The following is a 21,148-nucleotide window of genomic DNA, read 5'->3' as shown; positions in this document are numbered from 1 at the left end:
TCTGTCCTCAGCTCTGTTCTTTTTGCTTCTATACTTTGCTTCTTTCTCCTTAGGTGCCAAGATTTTAAATATCTAACAACTCCTAAATCTCTGTCTAAAGGCCTCTCCTCTGAGCTTAGATTTATATATTTAACTGCCTAGAAGACATTTCCATTGGGATGTTTAAATAGACATTCAAATATTTGATTCTCCCCTCCAAGATACCTGGTAAGATGATACTTCCTGTCCATTTGAATTTAGGTGTGGCCATGTGGCTTGCTTTGGGCAATGAAAAGAGTACAGAAATTACATGTCACATTCAGATAGAAGCATTAACAGTCAGTGTATGACTCTCCACTCATTTCCTCTGCCATGGTGATCAGTAATAATCCTATCAGCTTGAGTCCTGAAGTGGGAATAACAAGGAACAGAGTCTCAGGCAGCTTGAGATGCACATGCAGCATGAGCAAGAAATAAATTTTGTAGTTTGCAGCCACCAGATTTTGTGGAGTGTTTGTTGCAGCAGTATAACTTAACCTATCCTGACTAACCACCGATGTGTACTAGGATCCCAAATTTAACATGGTCAGAATGAAATGACCCACTCCATTTTCTCCTTTCCCCATCTTACTCATTTTATTAAATGGCACTAACACACACCCATCATCCAAGATCCAATAATCTTTTTTTATTTTACTCTTTCTCTCACTTTCCAAATCCAATCCATCAGTAAATCTTAAAGGTGTGGCTCTACTACCAAAATATATCCCGAATCCAACTACTTCTCACTATTGCCACTACTGTGACCCTAACCCAAGCCATCATCATCTCTCCTCTGCACTGACTCAGCAGCCTCCCCATTTTCCCTCTAAACACCAATTCTCTCTTTCATCTTTATTACTGTTTTTTCTTATTGATTTCTTAGAACTCTTTAATTTTGGCAAAGGTATTAATTCTTTACCTTCCATATGTGTTGCAAATGTTTTCTCCAATTTTAACTTTTTTTTTTTTACCCTGTTTATTTTTTAGAGTCAGATTAAGTCACTGGCTTTTATTACCATCAGCCTTAGTCTCTTTGTGCTTAAATATGGTACAGGGGGACTAGATACTTTACACCTCTAAACCTTTCGGTTCTTGTTCAAACTGGAGGTGTCTGGTAGGGAGCTAGCAACACAGAGTAAATATTCAAAGGTCAACATAACTCTCTGAAACCAAAAGGATGATTTTCCCCCTCAAGGGGAGTATTTCTTAGTAGGGACTCTAATGCTAATCCTAGTATTTCAATTGTCATCTGTTTTTCAATTTTCAGATGATACATTTTGTTACATAAATGAATGGATTCAAGGCAAATGAATCAACTCTTAAATTTAAAATTTACAGAATTCTTTTCATTAGCCTAATATTATATGTTTTCATCTTTAAATCTCAATTAGATTTTTTTAAATAGCGGAGGATCAAGGGCCAGATATTAGGCCATGGAATGGCTGATAATCCTTAGATAATATACATTATTTGTACATTATGCACAACTCAGTCATAGACGGCAATAGTGCTGACAGTTACAAAACTGCAACTTCAGGAAGAATGATTGGTCCAGGAAGATGGGAAGGCTGGATACTATGAATTTGAGCATTTGAAACAATGACATTATTTGAGACTCATAGGCAACGGGGCGGGGGGGTGGGGGTGGTTGTGGGCGTTCAGAGACTCATAACATGGTCCTTCAACAATATGTTAATTCAGTGAGGAAAACAACATATTTGCACAGGCAGGGGAAAGGAGTTGACAAAATCTGTGTATTAATTTAAAAAAAAAATAAACAAGATTATATAATTATGCCAAGTTTGTAGTCTTAGATGATTAATTTCCACTATTTATTTATATTATCTTTTACTTTCCTGTAAAGTTTAATCCATTTATGTAATATATCTCTCCTTCTGAATACTATTTTCATCATTTTATATTTGTTTCTTTCTCACCATCCTCCATTTAAATATCTTCCTTTTTCATTTTTTCTGTGTGTTTTAAAATCTTTTTTTGAAAATTGCACAAAAGACAGTTATTAAGAAAATGACATGGGAACAAAATTTAAAATTGCCCATACAATTAACATTTTGGTGTGTATCTTCTCAGGATTTCTGTGTGTAAATATATATACATATAAATATCATCCTCTACAAAATTTTAAGGCAAAAATGGGATTATGTTATCTGTGGTGATTTTTTTAAGTTAATTTATCATGAAAATTTCCATTGCAATTGATATATTTATATCTTTATGTACATATATAAAATATATATCTTTAGTTTTCAAAATTTGCTTCATAGCATTTCATTGATGTACCACACTCTACTTAACCAGTTATCTATGATGGATATTGATACAGTTTTTAAACATTGGTAATTATGAAAAATGTTTCCAAATAATTTTTGAACAAATACCTTTGCACAACTATCAAGTTATTTGATAAAAATAAATTTTTAGAAGTGGAATGGCTTGGCCAAAAGGTTGGCACATAACCAAGGCATTTGATGCACATCACCAAACTGGTGACCCTCCAGGAAGGCTGTGTGTATACCCTGCCACATGTAGCAGTACATAAGAAGGACAGCTTCCTCATTACCACCTATCATGACCGTTCTTTCACATTTCTCATGATCTGAAGCTCAAAAATGATGTTTGGGGCTTCCCTGGTGGTGCAGTGGTTAAGAATCCACCTGCCAATGCAGGGGACACGGGTTCGAGCCCTGGTCCAGGAAGATCCCACATGCCAAAGAGCAACTAAGCCCGTGTGCCACAACTACTGAGCCTGCGCTCTAGAGCCTGTGAGCCACGACTACTGAAGCCCGCACGCCTAGAGCCTGTGTTCCGCAAAAAGAGAAGCTACTGCAATGAGAAGCCCGCGCACCGCAACGAAGACCCAATGCAGCCAAAAATAAATAAATAATTATTTTTAAAAAAAGGATGTCTGGACAGCTATTTTAATTTACAATTCCTGGCTGCTAGTGAAATTGAAACTTTTTCTCATCTAGTTATCAGTCTTTTTTCTTTCTGTTTTTTGGTCTTAAATGATTATGTCTATTGATTGGCTGGTTTTTGTTATGTTTTAAATGAACTGAATAGAAACAATTCTATTTTGAGGACATTTAATCCTTTGTATGTCATACATACTGCAAATATTTTATGAATTCGTCATTTGCCTTTTAACTGTTTACTATCTTTTGTCCCATACAAAAGCTTTAAATTTGCATGTAATTTAAGTTTGCATTTTTTTTCCTATTTTCTAATTCATTAATTTTTACTTTAATCATTAATTTCTTTCTTTCCTTAGTTTTTTGCTCTCCTTCTGACCTTTTTTTTTTTTTTTTTTTTTTTGTGGTACGCGGGCCTCTCACTGTTGTGGCCTCTCCCGTTGCGGAGCACAGGCTCCGGACGTGCAGGCTCAGCGGCCATGGCTCACAGGCCCAGCCGCTCCACAGCATGTGGGATCTTCCCGGACCGGGGCACAAACCTGTGTCCCCTGCATCGGCAGGCGGACTCTCAACCACTGTGCCACCAGGGAAGCCCCCTTCCGACCTTTTAAATTTATTTACTTCTATTAAAATAAGAATTCTATTTAAAGTTACTGATTTTTCTCTGTGAATAACACGGTATATTTTATAATATTTCCTGTATAGTATTTTTACTGTTATTATATTTCAAATAGTCTGTAAATTAAGCATTGATTTCCATTTGGATCCATTCTTGGAGTGTATTTTTTCATTTCTAAGTAGATAGGTTTTCACATTTAAAGTTTGCTATGTAGGGCTTCCCTGGTGGCGCAGTGGTTAAGAATCTCCCTACCAATGCAGGGGACACGGGTTCGAGCCCTGGTCCAGGAAAATGCCACATGCCACGGAGCAACTAAGCCCGTGTGCCACAGCTACTGACCCTGCGCTCTAGAGCCCGCGAGCCACAGCTACTGAAGCCCGCGTGCCTAGAGCCCGTGCTCCACAACAAGAGAAGCCACCACAGTGAGAAGCCCGTGCACCGCAATGAAGAGTAGTCCCCACTCATTGCAACTAGAGAAAGCCGGCACGCAGCAACGAAGACCCAGGGCAGACAAAAACAAATAAATACATTAATAAAAAAAATAAAGTTTGCTATGTGTCTCTAGTTTTCTAAAGCTTATTAGATATCCAATATTAATATATATTTTAAATATACACATACATATCTTTTGAATCCACCTTTTTTCTTATACCAATCACATTTTTTTTTTCATTTTGTTTTTTGCCCAGCTGATCTGGTAAAGATAGGGAGAAGGATTTTAAACTCTCATAACTACAGTGATTCTGTATGATTTCACTGTACATTGTGATAACCACATTCCTATAAATTAACAAAAGAAATAAATTTCTACTTTTTGATTAAAAATGCTTCTGTGAGGGCTTAAATGTCAAAATAAAACTTATCACAATGAAACTTCTAAAATCATACTTGATGACAACATGTTTTCAGAACAGAATCATAAAGAATTCCTTTTACTTTGGGGCAGTGTTAAACCCATTCCTTTGAAAAATGTCATAGGGCATACAAAAAGATGTCTAAAATTTTGTGAGAAAAAATACATCAAAAAAGCTACGACATAAGACATCATTATTCTCTTATTTCTCATTAACTAGAGAGAAGTCACTTCTTTTTAGATACAATAGGGAAAATAAAAATATAAAACAAGCCCCAAACATCCTTCAGAGGTCCCTGTCCTATCACCCACTGTGAGCTTTCTAAACAGCAGATCAATTCTTGCTTACTTATAGAGTCTATTTGGCAAGATTCATAAATTTGGGAACACAATATAGATTCCACCTCATTTATCAAAGCTTTTTGCCTTCAACTGAACTATCCTTTTTTCCAACTGTTTAAAATTAAAGTTGGGGGTTCAAAAACTAAGCATTCATTAGCAACGCTCTTTTAAGACTGGTTTGCCAAAAAAGAACCAAAGGTTTATTGGTGTTGCAGTGATTGAAACAGACAATTCATTTTTATATGCACATAGAACTAAAATAATACTTTGAGGCTAGTCAGTTTTCATCCTTTCTTTTAACTTTAATGGTATTCTTATTAGTTTATGCATAAATTAAGGGAACCAGATGGGCTCTCCTTAAATCCCAGGGAAATACATTCACTAAACTTCTTTAGGAAAATCAAGGAAAGAATGTACATTATTCAAAGAAAATAAATAACCCTAATGGAGTTGACTATACCTAAACTACATACAATGTTCTTTCAGTCATTTTAAATACTAGAGAGGAAATATATTGGGTTGGCCAAAAAGTTCGTTTGGGTTTTTCCATAAGATGTTATACCTTCTGACACTGTACTGTCTGCTCCTTCATCTACTAAGATTTTAACACACAACACCAATAAGACATTTCCAGGTTTGATGATGGATTTTCAGTGCCTACTTATACTCTCTCACATATGACCAATTTAGGAGTTAAAGATCTGGCATAAGAGGCAAAACAAATTAACATGGATTTAACATCTGTGTTCTTCAGTGTAATATATTTTGGTGACATTAGATTTGGCACACTCTGTCTTTGCAAATGATGGCCAGAATCCAATGGATTACCAAATCAGCACTTTAGGTAATAACTATTTTTCCCACTAATGGAGACTGACAATGTACAGTTGTCTTGCTGAATGTGTTAGAAAATTACTAGACAAAGTGTTTTTTAAATGTTGTTAAAACAGGTGTTCAAATCAGATTTTCTTTCCTTCTTCTTTCCTTAAATATCAAAGCCCTCAATTCTCTATAAATTATTGCATTTAACCTAAACGGAACTTAGTAAAAGCTTAGTTATTTTTATTTATTTATTTTTTTGCGGTACGCGGGCCTCTCACCGTCGCGGCCTCTCCCGCTGCGGAGCATAGGTTCCGGACGCGCAGGCTCAGCGGTCATGGCTCACGGGCCCAGCCGCTCCGCGGCATGTGGGATCCTCCCGGACCGGGGCACGAACCCGTGTCCTCTGCATCGGCAGGCGGACTCTCAACCACTGCGCCACCAGGGAAGCCCAAAGCTTAGTTATTTTTAACATGGCATGTTTTTAACATGTTTTAGCATGTTTCAGTTCTATTTTTCCTTTTCAAATGCTCCTTCTCTCCAGTCAAGGCAGTCAACTTCATATTTTTGCTGGGGGGCATACAAGAATCCTTTAGTTTTTAAAACTAAAGTTTTAGACTGAAATTAAGTAAGGTGATAGTAAATTTCTCTTTTAAATGTAATAAAAGATTCATAAGAGAGTAAATGTAGCATTTCTGTATAACTTAAAATTTTTTGAGGTATTCATTTCTGAGCCTAGGGTTCTTTTCAGTTTTCATTTGTGTTTCTGTACCAACATCATTAAGAAATTTGAGAGTTTTTATTATAGTATTTTATTCTTTATATTTTAAGGGCTGTTTCTACCTTCAATTTGCCTAATATATCAAAGATACCTGAAACTCAAAGTCGTTAACAAAAACATAACACTAAATGTTTATTAAATTTCTAGACATGCCCACCAAGCAAGGGCATCAAATTAAAGAAGGAAATTAAATGTCTTCTCTCTAGGACAAAGCATGGAGATTACTTTTTACCTGAAGGCCTCAGTTCTGAAAATGACATTCTGATTTACATTTGTGTTTAACCAACCAACCAACCAATCAAACAAACAAACAAAAAAAGCCCCAAACCTCCCTGTTACTGTATTATATTTGTTCACATTTCCCAAACTGATTCAGGGAGTCCTAGATTATAGTCTTACTATGGAAGACACTGACTTGGAATCCAAGATCTAGGGAAACCCCTCTAAGGAGGAGACAGACTCTACCCGAAGCAACTTAGGATATCACTATGCCAATAGAAAAACATTTTCAAAGGAAAAATAAGTAATGGGCCTGGAAGGAAAAATTTTCCGGAGCAACTGTGAGCTCCTCACAAAAGGAAAATTTGCTTTTTAAGGACAAATAAAATACATATAATTGTTCAAGGAAGAATGTGACCCTTGGTGTTTTGCCCCATCATGCATTTATAATATAAATCTGTGTGTCTCTTGTAGAAGTTTTTTCTTTCTGGGAGTTTAGAGAATTAGCTCCCACACTCTAAGCATAATCTAAAGGTGGATGAAGCAGATCAATTTAGCTGTCATTGAGAAAATGAATAGTAGGGTTGCTCCATACACCTTCTAATATACGTGTGTGTATGTATATGTGTGTATGTGCACTATACTTAATGTATGTAGGAAGATGAATCCATTCATCCTGCTCATCTAAAGAAACATTAATTGAGCAGGCTTCATTCTCTTTAGTGTCTGGTTAGTTATCATAAATAATGAAATACCATTCACTAAATAAACAATTAGCCTTTGTGAGTCTGAAATGAGTCACCTTTTATAGCTGGCTCATGTATATGGCAGTCAGGTATGTTGCCTTGGGGACAACTCAGACAAGCATTCTAGCGTGAGAGGGAAAAGTGAATCTCATATTCTCCTTTTGAAGACTCCAGATCTATACTCTGGAGACAGCACAGCTTGTATTCCAGTGTTTTCCATTTATACTGAAATTCTAAGCTAAAGGAAAATAGCATGCAGATGTGCTCCTTGTGATTTGAAGAGGCTCTTTTGTGCCAGAGTCCATGGTCAGTATAATGATCATATTTTAAAAGTATTAGCCTTCTATTTTTTCACAAACTATTACTTATTCATAATATAAGCAACTAAGAATTAAGGCATAGGGGCAATAAACATCAGCCCCTCCAAAGCAGCTGCTCTTTAATTAAAAATCAAAACAGTTAAGTACTTGCATCTTTGGCACTCTTCAACCAACACTCTAACTGGCACCCAAATATCTCCCACAGCATTGTACCAAGTGTTTACACTGCAGGTGGGGGCTCCAGGTGCCAGGAGACCCTGGAAGGCCTTCTGCATCATCTGAGAGGTGGCCTTGAGGAGCAGCAGCTTAGAATGTTTGAGTTTTATTGCTCATTGTATAATTATTTGAAAAATCAGTAAATTCTGTTAAACTGAACATTTTATTACCCAGAAGAACTTGACCAAGCAAGACACAACAAATGGATGACTCCTATTATGAAGAAGAGTTTTCTTTGGGGAATTTTACAAATGCTTTTAAGTCATCAGTGAATCACTAGTGAAAGAAGCAAATCATAAATGCTTTTTGAATGGCCTAAGGGTTAGCACCTCCCTAAAATGTCAGCAGCTGATTCCCTGATCCTCAGCATGTATAGGCTTGCTGTTAGTGCACTCACATAGCTCAGGCTATTTAAACGATTAAGAGATGCAGCACATGCAATTCTAGACAGCGACTCAGTGTAACCTAAGTGACCAGGATCAGAGATACTTACTATTCAAGAATCAAAATACATTATATGGTATAAGAACTAAAATTTTGTCCAAATGTTTTTTCCAATAGTGGTATATTAGTTAGAAATATTATCTTTTACTTTGTAGAAGAAATCTTTAATTGATTTCATAAGTTACCTTCTGTTTTAAAAAGTAAACTATTAGTGGGCTGAGTTTGCCCCTCTGGTCCTTCACAAATGTCTATCTTGTAGTTTTCTTATATTATTTTTAACTTTATTAAATATTATTACTTGGGTCATAAGCAATTATAGCAAGATATAAATTTATAAAGTGACACATTTTCAATACCAACCATCTCTATCACCTTATTCCATAATAGCACATTCCATCAAATTAAACTCCAAGATTTCCCACATTTGTTTTAAATTCTATATGTATGGCTTATGAATAGCAATTTTGATGAATTCCAGCTGGTTTAAATATGCAGGCAGACCCTTTATAACAGAATCCTTTCAATTCTTATTGTATTCAATGAGGCCTATTTTAAGTGGGCCACCTGGTAGGATAAAGCACTAATAATTCTCCACAGAAAAAAAAAGAAAAACAAATCACCCTGCTAAACTTAAGACCATCTTCCCCAACTACACTACTATTACATACCTAATATAAGTGAGAAGTAGTTCTAATCTTCTGGAAAAGTTGAATTAAAGTTTTAACAATCTAGCCACCCTATGAACTACTAAATTACTCATTTACCTATTATAACAACATTAAAATAATTTCCACCATTTGTGTGCGTTGCCTGGTTTCACAAATCTACCATACACATTTCAGTCTCCCCCTCCATTCCCCACACCCTCCTGTTTCCATCCAGCTGGAATACATCAAGGGTGCAGAAGCCAAGGCAAATGTTGACCCCACCCTCCTCCATCCATTTTAAGGCACCTTCAAAGCCAGAGCACTGATCTAGCTCAGTTTCACCAGCAAAGCCAGCCATCCTGCTATTTAAGACACCAGTTTGGTGTTTTTATAGCTACACATTAACATGAGAGCTTTGATTTTTGGTCAAAAGCTTCAGCTGCACTGAGTTTCATCAGACTGTCTTCCCCTTTCTGCAGAAGAGTCCTCATTATTAAATCTTCATAATCTTTGCTCTCAGTGTTGCTCTCTTTCCTTATAATAACAATCTCTCTGAACTGTCCAATAACCAACCCTGAGGAACATAATATTTCCCTTCCGAAAGGTCAAAAATGAACAGCCATGATGGTAGTCCAAGCTCTGTTTTCTCTGACATTTGCACACCCTCTGTGCACTGTCACAAACATCGGTCATTTCAAAGTGCACAGAAACACTCTCGCCAAGGCACATGAGGGAGGGGAGTGGGGGCTGGAGAGAGAGGAGCTGCAGTAGGACAAAGAACTTACTTTGTTGTTCCCCTGTGCATGTAGCCGCAAGGAAAAAGAAACAAAAAAGAAATATGTTAAACATAAATTTATTTTAAAATCATGAGATTTTTCATGCTAGAGCAAAATCCAAACAAATAACTTAGCTATTCACTGACATCCCATTCATACGCATACAGCGCCCAAAGCTCATGGACAAGTCAGAGATTCTGCTTATATTAAGTGAAATCATACATTTATAACAGTAGAAAATTATGACAGAGATTTCCCCCTTTCTTTCTACTTGAAATACTTGAAGTACGGGAACCTGGCCAAAAAGCATTGGTTTGAATTGGTAATAAGTGAACTGTTAGCATGAAAGGCAAAGTATTTAGTATGTCAGCTTGCCCTTTCCTGACAGCCCCTCCTCCAACGTGCCAAGCAGTGGAAAATTTCATCAGCCAATGCATTTTTAAACAAACACTGCATCCTTGGTTTCAAAGAAGGTAGGGGAAAAAAAAAATGAGTAGAGGAAAAGAGTGGGTGGCTCTGGGGAGACAGGGTAAGCAGACCAAGTTACGACCTCCATCTGTACCATTCCTTTACTTCGTAAATTATGACTTTTGTCTTGGGTTGGCATGGGAAGCGAAAACTGTATAGTGGGGATGCAGCCAAAATAAACACTGGTCCACATTCAAGAAAATGGGTTTGGAAAGGTTAGTCACAAAAATGTAGTCATTTCTAAAAGGGACACTCTGGATAGAGACACAGAGAGCCGCCAGCCACAGGCGGCAGGCAAATGGCTCTCCTGTTTCAAACTGGAGCTGCAGGAGTACGATTTATATCAAACAATTTAACTCACATATGGCTTAAAAAAATAAAACGGTGATTCATTACCCCCAGGGCAGCCCGAGTCCTCGCAAGGTCAGATCCTGTGAGGGAGACGTGATGGGATATGGGCAGGGAACAGATCTCAACTCTTCTCACAAGGGGCCTAGAAGGAATTTCTCTCTCCGCTGAGATGCAGAGTGGAAGAGAGCTGCAACTGAAGTGTGTGCATCTGTGGAGGAGCCTGAGCACGGGTGGAGTAACAGGTTGAGCTGGAGATCTGGCATTTAGTTTTAAGAGAGGAAGCGTGTGTGGGGAAGTAATACGTACAAAAATTTTCTGGAGAGCAGTAAGGGAACCATCACAGGAGAGTATATTTTCTGGAAAACAATGCCAGTTGGTGACTGGGGAAATGTCTAATTCAAGGACCATCGAGGCCATCCATCATATTTAATAAAAGCATAAATTTAAAGACACTGGTAAAATAGTGTAGAGAAGCTTCTTGACATTGTGAGTTGCCGTGATATAACCGTTAACATCACTGGCTTACGTGAGACATAAATAACAGTACAAGAATGAATGAAATCGGGGGAAAAAGAGTCTTTTGTAAAACAATATGCCAGTGGTTCAATAAGGCAATAAAGATCCCCAAAGAGAATTTTATCAGGAGTAAAATATTTTTTAGAGAATAATGGGACCTCGGTTCTCCAAAGAAGTGCAGTATTGCTGAAAATACCTCAAACAGATGGGGTTTATTGCATTCCACAGCAGTGCAGCTTTTGATCTACCAAATAAGTTTCAGGAGTTCAACCAAGTATTTTTGCACATTAGGGAATGACTGGCTTCCCTGCTCGGTGGCAGATGGTTCTGTTTGTAGTGGCAACAGTGATGTCACAGAGTAGGGGGCCTTAATCCTTAAATATGAGAAACATACAAGTGGAGGACGTGGTGTGGCTTTGCGATTTCTTGTTTCCTTCAATCATTTCCCAATTGTCTATTCTGAGTGAGGCATAACAGTCATGACTGGTGAATTGTAAATTCTCTATAATTCCTCCACCACTCTGTATGGCAGCATTTATATTTAGAAAGTACCTCCACTGAAGAAAAACTAAACTCTTCGAAATTGGTCATGGAGCTGCTCTAATTTCTGTGGGAAGCACTGTTGGATAAGCTAAGAATAAAGTTATGTACAGCTGGACTAACATGGGCATTTTCTGTCTTGTACAAAAGACTGCTGAGTAAATGCATGGGAGTGGTCATCACCATATTAATAAATATTTATGGGGGTCTGTGTCCATCCCTCTTCTCCCCTATTTGTCATTTGCCACAGAGAAAAGTTCAGTTGCAGAGTCTATCCAAAAGGACTTTCTGATGTCCCTAAAAGACTTCATTACGCGATGGTTTCAACCTCCAAGGCAGTCCTTAAAAGCATGAATTATGACTGGGAGAGTCCTGGGAGAGTCCTGAATTCAGAGGTATAGTGAAGTTCCAGGGTGCTTCACTTTCTACTGTCATTTTTCATCTCTTAAACCATATACTAGAGGGGAGGACCATCTATCTAGATAGCTGAAAAAAACCCTTGTGAAAAGTTCTGAGGTATATGACTTAACAAATACGCAAAACTGAATTTGCACCAAATTTATTTCAGGGCATGCACAGATTTGCAAGCTGCTTTTTTCGGATAGCCAGTTAACCAGCAGCTGAGGGTAGGCTTGTGGATTCTCACTTACCCTGACAGCCTCTATGGCTCACTCCTGACTAACTGATGGAGCCTTTGAGGCCAGCCTGTCCACAGGGCAGCAATCTGGTACCCTGAGACAACAGTTGGGGAAATTCTTTCCAGATCTCACTGATAGTTTCCGAAGAAAAGGTAACTACTAAACTGAGAATTACAGCTTCATGGACACATTAATGATAGTCAATCACAATAATAAAGGCTACATGGCATTGAATGCTTTCATCCAGTTGCAGGCACTGAGCTAGATGTGATTTGCAACAGTATTCATTTAGTCCCATAAAATCACTCAGAGGAAGAGATTATTATTTTGTGTTTAAAAAAAGAATAAACAACTAGAGAGTGAAGTAAGTTGCCTGAGCCACACTGCACATAAATGGAAGGGTCGGGATTCCAATGCGAGTGGATTTGACTTAAAGTCTATTTAACTTCAATGCACACAGAATGTTCCAAAGAATTTCTAATTCCTTCATGTTTATATATAAATTAAGTCTTACTGTGAGCTGACAAAACTGTGTCAGAAAAATCAGTCATTTGTTATACCACATTCTTTAGATATTTAATTAAATTTGCACTTATTTGTGTTCACACTTAGAGGAAAAATTTATGTACATGTGTCATAAAATATTTTAATTTTTAAAAAATTTTTTTAAATTTTTTAAAAATTTAAATTTTTTAAATTTTTTAAAAATTTAAATTTTTTAAAAATTTAAAAATATTTTAAAAGTTTTAAAATTATGACTTGCCTAGCTATTGATACACACACACACACACACACACACACACACACACACACACACACACACACACGCTTTTTGGTGCTCCTTAATTTTGAGGGGGAAATGGTGTGGAGCAAGAAAGGGAATAAAGTTTTGGGTACAGAGGTTAGTTATAAACTTAGCAGAGGAACTCAGTTTCAGGGGGACTCGGTTTCAGTCCCCACTCCTGTTTCAACTTTCCCCAAATCCTTGAGGGAACATCTCGTCAGTAAAAAACAAAACCAGAAAACTATTAATTAATTCAATTAGAAGCATCTTTACTTTGAAACTGTGTAAAATCCTACACACTTATTTAACAATTTTATACTGACTATAATTTCAAGTTAATGGCCAAAGGAAATAGAAATAAAAAATAAAATTCTGCCTAATCCAAATTCAGATTTAAATATATTTAAAAAGTATTCTGGCTGCTCAGAAAGCTCAGGTGATGGTAGGGTGACAGAGTTGTGGCTCAGAGATGCTATGTCTAAGTTCACTGAGTAAGTCAGTGGCATCATGGGAAACAAAATTCAGGACTCCTCATTTCCATTTTAGGGCCACATTCTATTACAATACAATGCTCAGATAAGAAGTCTACATTTAGCATTAGATCCAGAAAGTTTAAGGGAATGAAGGTAATTAGAAAATGCACATGGGAATATAGTTGGGCTGTTGTACTTTATATAGCTATCCACTATAGTTTTTTTTTTTTTTTTTTTTTTTTGCGGTACGCGGGCCTCTCACTGCTGTGGCCTCTCCCACCGCGGAGCACAGGCTCCGGACGCGCAGGCCCAGCGGCCATGGCTCACGGGCGCAGCCGCTCCACGGCATGTGGGATCCTCCCGGACCGGGGCACGAACCCGCGTCCCCTGCATCGGCAGGCGGACTCTCAACCACTGCGCCACCAGGGAAGCCCCACTATAGTTTTTTTAATCACACTGTAGAGTGGTTATTTATTTGCATCTCTCTCTTCCACTAGACTTGGAACTCCTATAAAGTAAGAATTGCTTCCTTTTTAATCTTTGAATCTTTAGAGTCCATCATAATAGTGTTAGATGAAGGTAAGGAAGGAGGTGGGAGAAGACGGTGGAAGGGAAGGAAAGAAAGAAGAAAAATTTGTAGAAAACTCCAAGAGAAATGACCTAAGAGACAGAAGGAACAAGGTAGCAGAACACTGTGATATGAGTGACATAAAAACATTCCACCACGTGGACACGATAGAAAAAGATATGATGAGGATAAACATGTTATAAAAAAGTATGCAACCTTAGTTTGGACAAAAAAATTATCCAAAATGTCAATTCATTCAAATTTGGGTTATAGCTATTTATCTAACTGAAGCCAAACTTACACAATTTAGAAAAATGACCTATGTAGAATTTTTCCCAGTTAAAATAGAGATGTCTCATGTAGAGTTAAAATAGAGATGTTTCATGTAGAAAGCAGAACTTTATCTAGACTCATATCCATGTATGACACATAAATGTTTCATTATTAGGGTAGGGATTGACTGATTTGCTGTTGACTCAATAGTTTATTGATACAAAAACAAAAACACCAGAAGTCCTAAAAATTTACTTGGAAAGAGACATCTGTTATTAGGTTACTCTGACTTCTTCATCAAATCTTTCTAAATTAGGAATAACTCTACCTAAAAGTATCGCTTCCCCCAAACCTAAGAGTGTTCACGAAATGCAATGTTTAGATAAGCATTCTACTTAGATTGCTTTCAGTAGTTAGCTTCCATTTAAACATCTGAAAGTCAAGCAATAGTGTAATATAACCTGCAGAACTACATGGTGCATAAGAAATGCAAATATTGTTTATGATGAAAACTGAGAAAAGCGATGCTCATGGCACACTGCCAAGTTTAATTTCCTGTCATGTCTTTGGCATGTAGTAAAAAGCCCCTTTGTCTCGATTTTCCAAGCAATTGTACAAAATGTATGTTAATAAGCAAATAAAAATGATGTGAAAAGAATCAAAACAGTTTGTGTAGGACAACTCTAGATTTGCTTCAAATTGAGCAGCCTAATAAAAATAAATAGCAAATATCTCATTGAGCATCGTCTTTTGTGTAGAGCTATGGATACATGAAAATTCAGATTTATAAAAAGAGTTCACAGAGGGATGGGTAATTTTGCTTTTCCAAGACAGTTTTTTGCTCACAAGAGATGCATTACATAATTTTTTTTAAAATAGCAAACTTGTGTAGTGCATTTAAAATAAGTTTAGTTGACAAAATTATGATGTAAGAAAACATTTTCACAAACATTACAGTTCCTTGGAAGGAAGACACACACACACACACACACACACACACACACACACACACACAAACACACTGACATTTTATATAACCAAACGTATTTGGAAGACAAAAAATATCATAAAGTATTTACAATCTCATTTGGCTGTATTATAAATATCCACAATGTTTTAACTCTCTTCTACTTGCTTAAGTAAGTAGTCTGTGATGAAAATAATTATTATTCTCATCGTCATCATTATAAATAAAAATAGAGTGCTTACTTGTGTTTAACCTGTCCAGTGCTTTCCCTGCATTATCTCATTTAATCCTGTCAACCACGCTATAGCAGACTCTTGTTATCTCCATTTTAGATGTGGGAATCTTGAAAGATAAAAGGGCTAGGAAACCTTCCCAAGATCTCAGAGCTTGTATGTGAGCCTCAGGAATTTCAGTCTATGTAGTTTGATGCTAATGCCTGTGATTTAACCCACAGGCTGTGCTGGTTCTCGTAACAATCCAGCCATAACAATCTTTTAAAAACATAAATCTTATCATGTCACTAACTGGCTTGAAACCCTCCAATGGCTTCCCATCTCACCCAGAATAAAACTCAAATGCTGGCCACCTCCTTCAAGGCCTACATAATCTGGCTATTGACCACTTTTGGAAATCATCAACTACTTTTGTTCTCCTTCATTGTGTCTAGACACTCTGACTTTTTTTGCTGCTCTTCTAAGACACTGAGCTGGCTTTGTACTTGCTAGCCCTCTGCCATGAACACTCTCCATCAGACGTTCATAGTATTTATCCCCCGCTTCTTTCAGGAGTCTACTCAAATGTCAACTCTTCAAAGGAGCCTTCCCTAATCACCTTACTAAAATAAAGCTCACTTGCCCCTCATTCTCACTATCTGTCCCTTTAATTTAATTTTTTATAGAACTTATCACTCTAACAATCACACTCTACAATTATACCGTATGCATTCAATTATTTAACGTCTGTTCCTTGGTGGGGCAGGGCCTCACCGTTCACCTCTGCATCACTAGTGCCTGGAAAGGTAGCTGGCAAAAACCACGTGCTCAACAGGCTTTTGTGGAATGAATGAATAAAACATTAAGTATATGTGCATTTTTAATACAGAACGTTTAATATAGAAATTAAACACACTACCGTCAATGGATAGGAGAGAGTAATAAGTAATGATTAGAATTAACAACAAAAATAGAAGTGGTACAGAAGATACCTCTGTACTGCATAGCACCTGGAAAGAGTCTGGTTTCACCTCATTTGGAAGGCACAGGGTGTGTCATGGGGGTTCACTCTTTTAGGTGTTAACCAGACAAGTGGAGGTTGAGATAGGGTTAAGAGGTCTACGTGAGAACTAAAATAACAGCAACAAGGAGAATGTTTTGGCACAAATCCTCTATCCTTTACCCCTGGAACTTTGGAACTTTGTTAAATTCCAGTGTAACCTCAGGGATATGGTCAGGTCTGAAATCCACCCCAAGATGCTTCAATTGTCCCACAATGTGCTCACATCTCAGACTTTCCCTTGAGAAGACTCTATCCCTATTTGGGGCCTAGAAATAACCCAACTTATACATGGTCAGTCCTATAAACTAATCTACAGCCAATCTAAGCACCACAAAGGTCAAGCTGGAGTAAATCCTTAAAGCTCAGTCTCATTGCTTAACTTCTGGGGGGGAACCTGGATAGTACAATTCTCAGGGGTAGCAAGTAAGCAGTAAGAGCCACTCATCTGAAGAGTCTGTTTAATGGTGTGTGTACATATGCTGGGTGGGAATTCTGAAGTTTAAATCCAGACTAGTCTGTGTAATATTACATTTTCCAAAGAACACAAATAGAAGGTCTGTTTATTAACTTGAATGAGAGAACTGTCTCTAAGACCCTTGAAGTATATTAATAAAGATAAGTGGGAATAACTTATCTTTATTAATATAGCAATGGTAATATTTTTTTGTTCTTTTATACTCACAATGACATTAACCAGAGTTTAATTTTGGATATAGGTACCACAGACATAATGAAAGGAGGTAGATTTTTATAAAAATAAGTACATTTTAAAGAATATGAAATAGTGTTCTGATTGATGATATATATACTATGACTATATGAAGAATGTTATAACCTGCTTATATGAATACTATAGAATAGTATACTGTACAACAGCATAAGAAACTCTCTTGCTTTGAGATTGCATATATTATGTTTCATGGCAAAGTTGGGCATTTTCTTTAAAAATATACTGATAAACTTCTTATAATAGAAATCTAATGGATAAAAAAAATATAAGCAAAGTAGCAGTTAAAACTATGGCAAATTAATTAAGTCAGACAAGAATTAGCTTTTCCAGCATATAGTATGTAGAATTATGCTTTCTTAAACATGGTTAATAATTTTAAAATAAGAGATATATCCAACTTACTAAAGATTTATCTGGATAAACCCCAGCTCTTAGTAGAGATGCCTTCCAGCTGTCTACATCCTCCTGTGAATCACATGCCAGCTCGAGAAAGCGATAGTCTTTGTATACATTCCTGGAGTCAAAAAAAAAATCATGCTTTTAGTTTTGAACCAAATTCAAAATGATTTCATATCCCTGCAGATGATGATACAAATGACAGTCCAAATGAAGGGTTCTCTGACAGTCACTGAAGAAAAACAAAAACAATCTATTGCATTTCAAATAATTAGCAAATTCCTATATGTATGTATTATACAATTAAAAAACCCTCCCATTAAAGAATTTAGAGTTATCTGTACTGCTAAGCAATAAGAAGGGAAGGAAATAACAAAGATTCTCAGTATGACACACTGAGTGCCAACTGACAGGGAGTTGTTCTGAGGGGAATGGATTTGCTATTGTCTAGTAATCAGATCAATTTTTGAAACTAATTTACAAATCTAAATGGCTCATAAAACTTTAAAATTATGGCAATAAACTCAAAAAACTAAAATATTATGCTGGATTCAAATCACAAATGCTCATCAATATTTGAAAAGGAAAGAACATTAATATTTAACAGAGTAAAGTGCCTATGAAGTGCATATTGACAACTGGACAATACTATAATTTTATATTTCCTTTCCTAATAATAAAATAATACACAAGATGTAATAATGCCCATTTAGAATAATTTAGAAACTAGATAAAAGTATAAAAATGGATACAATCAACCATTTTCTACTATTTACAGATAAACCTATTTCTTTATATTCCTTTGTTCTATGCATTTTTTCACAGTTGAGTTTCTCTCTCTTTCTCACTCTGTCTCTCTCTATTTTGTGTCCTTTTCACTTACTATTGTATCATGGTCATATACTTACGCTATTACATCTTCATAAACATCAAATTATAATGTTATAATATTCATTAATATAAATGTATGATAATTTACTTGACCTCCTAATATTAGATAAGTAATTTACTTTATTTGCAATCATAAATAAAGCTCAAATAAATATTTTTATCCATAAGTCTTTGTCTTTCTACTTTAATTTACTACTATTATTTTCTGAGGATAGATTCTTACAAATAGAGTGACAGAATCAAAGTTATAATCATTTTTGAAGACAATGATACACGTTCCAATCATCTTTCCAGAAAAGATAATCCAATTTAGACAGATACTAGCAGTGTACAAGATTAACAATCTTTTTCTCTTCTTTATCTCTTCCAAGGTATTCTCATTCATGGCTAAGAGTTTCAATTTACACCTAACTCAGATGGCTTACATATTTACATCCCCTGTCCAGACCTGCCCGATTCATACTGCTTATTGACTTCTCCACTTGAGTATCTCAAAGGCACTGTGACATGGATGACTGAATTGGTGATTTCCAACTTGATGTTCCCATTTCATGCAGCATCAGTGTAATGCAGATACTTTGGAGGTATCTTAGACATCTTCCACACTCTCATACACCTCCTTACATTTTACCACTTAAAAGTGTACTTCCTGTATATTGACCATCATGTTATTATCATCTCTCTTTTGGGTTATTACAACATCTCTTTAGTCTTGCAGCATCACACGACCACTTTAAATTTGCTCTCTAATCCTTATTATCTTCTGAAAATGTGAATCAGATATTCACATAAATATACCTGGTTATACCAGTTAAAACCCCTGGTATAAAACACTGCAATACTACATGCTTTTAGGAAAAGACCACACTCACTATGATGGCCTACAAAGTCCTGCACAGTCTGGCCCAACATTACCTTACTCTCTAGTTTCTTTTCATACTCTGTTCTCCCTTGATTTTTTTTTTTTTTTTTTTTTGCGGTACGCGGGCCTCTCACTGCTGTGGCCTCTCTCGTTGCGGAGCACAGGCTCCGGACGCGCAGGCTCAGCGGCCATGGCTCACGGGCCCAGCGGCTCCGCGGCATGTGGGATCTTCCTAGACCGGGGCACGAACCCACGTCCTCTGCATCGGCAGACGGACTCTCAACCACTGCGCCACCAAGGAAGCCCTCCCTTGATTTTTAGCCACACTGGCCTTTTACTTCTTCATATATGCCATGCTTACTCCCGAAGTCTTTGAATATACTGCTCTCTCTGTCTGCAGCTATCTGTCCTTCCCTCATTGCACAGTTAACTCCTGTGCCTTCCCACACTCATGGGACCAGTCCACTTAAAGTACCCAGCAGTTGCACGTGTGCCACAATGAACAAAGGAAAATAAAAGGACACCCAAAGAGGTCTAACAGCCAGAGAGACAAAGAATAAAGAAGGCAATCAGAACAGTCTATCAACAAAAGAGAAAGGTTGGGGGTAGCAAAAGAATAATAAGTATTTGAAGAGGTACAAAAGGGCATTAAAAAAGACTTATAGAACTAAGAAAAATAAGATTTTTAAGTTAATATATTGAGTAGACAAGTTGAAGGAAAGGATGATCAATCTTGAGATTAGAATTAGTAGATGTTAAGATCCAGTAGGAGAATTAGAAAAATATAAAGAGAGAAGTGTGGAGGAAAGACCCAGAACATCTAACCTGTAAATAATAGGAGTTCCAGAAAATGGAACTGGGAGGAAGATGGGAGGAGAAAAATAATTATGAAAAAAACCTGTTGTTTTAAAAAGAAACGTGGGCTTCCCTGGTGGCGCAGTGGTTGACAAAGTCTGCCTACTGATGCAGGGGACACGGACGGGTTCATGCCCCGGTCCGGGAAGATCCCACATGCCGCGGAGCCGCTGGGCCCATGAGCCATGGCCGCTGAGCCTGCATGTCCGGAGCCTGTGCTCCGCAATGGGAGAGGACACAACAGTGAGAGGCCCGCGTACCGCAAAAAAAGAAAAGAAAAAAAGAAACGTATCCTGATTTTTAGAAAGATCCAAATCTTTACATTAAAGTGCTGTTTCAGATAGAATTGATGAGAAAAATTACCACATACACACCTGCTAGTATAAATCTTGAGCTCTGAGATAAAGAAAAGTCGTCTGTAAAGAAAGAGAAAGTTGCTTACAAAGGAAAAAGAATTAGACTGGCACTGGACTGAACATTCAAAAGGTAGAAGGCAATGAAATAGTATTCATGAATTCTTAAGAGGACTTCAGACTCAGAGTCCCACATCCAGCCAGGTTATCACCATATACCCAGTCTGAGGGAGATGCTAAGGCAGTATTAGGATTACAACAACACTGAATGTACCTGCAGAGAGTGTTCAAGGGTGAAGAAAAACTAAGAGAAGAGAAAACAGTGGTAAGCAACAAAATTTGCCGTATCCATAGAGTCAAATCAAAATAAATAATGATAGATCATCTAAGAATTGCAATATAAGGACTAAATAAGAAGTCTTAAAGAAGAAGAGACACATTGCAACAGAAATTCAAATAGTCTAAAACTCAGGGG

General features: G+C 37.0%; 1 protein-coding gene across 9 annotated transcripts in view; it reads right to left on the bottom strand.

Moving 5' to 3' along the window:
* The window catches only part of DNM3 (dynamin 3), a 570,760-nt gene that overhangs the window by 83,598 nt on the left and 466,014 nt on the right, over positions 1-21,148 (bottom strand). For all 9 annotated transcript variants that reach the window (XM_067728647.1, XM_067728651.1, XM_067728648.1 and 6 more), the window contains one exon: positions 17,719-17,830. In XM_067728647.1, coding sequence (XP_067584748.1) covers positions 17,719-17,830 — 112 coding nt within the window. The remainder of the gene's footprint in view (positions 1-17,718; positions 17,831-21,148) is intronic.

This window comes from Pseudorca crassidens, chromosome 2 (assembly GCF_039906515.1).
Source record: "Pseudorca crassidens isolate mPseCra1 chromosome 2, mPseCra1.hap1, whole genome shotgun sequence".
NCBI lineage: Eukaryota > Metazoa > Chordata > Mammalia > Artiodactyla > Delphinidae > Pseudorca > Pseudorca crassidens.
This window is presented reverse-complemented; position numbering and strand designations above follow the sequence as displayed.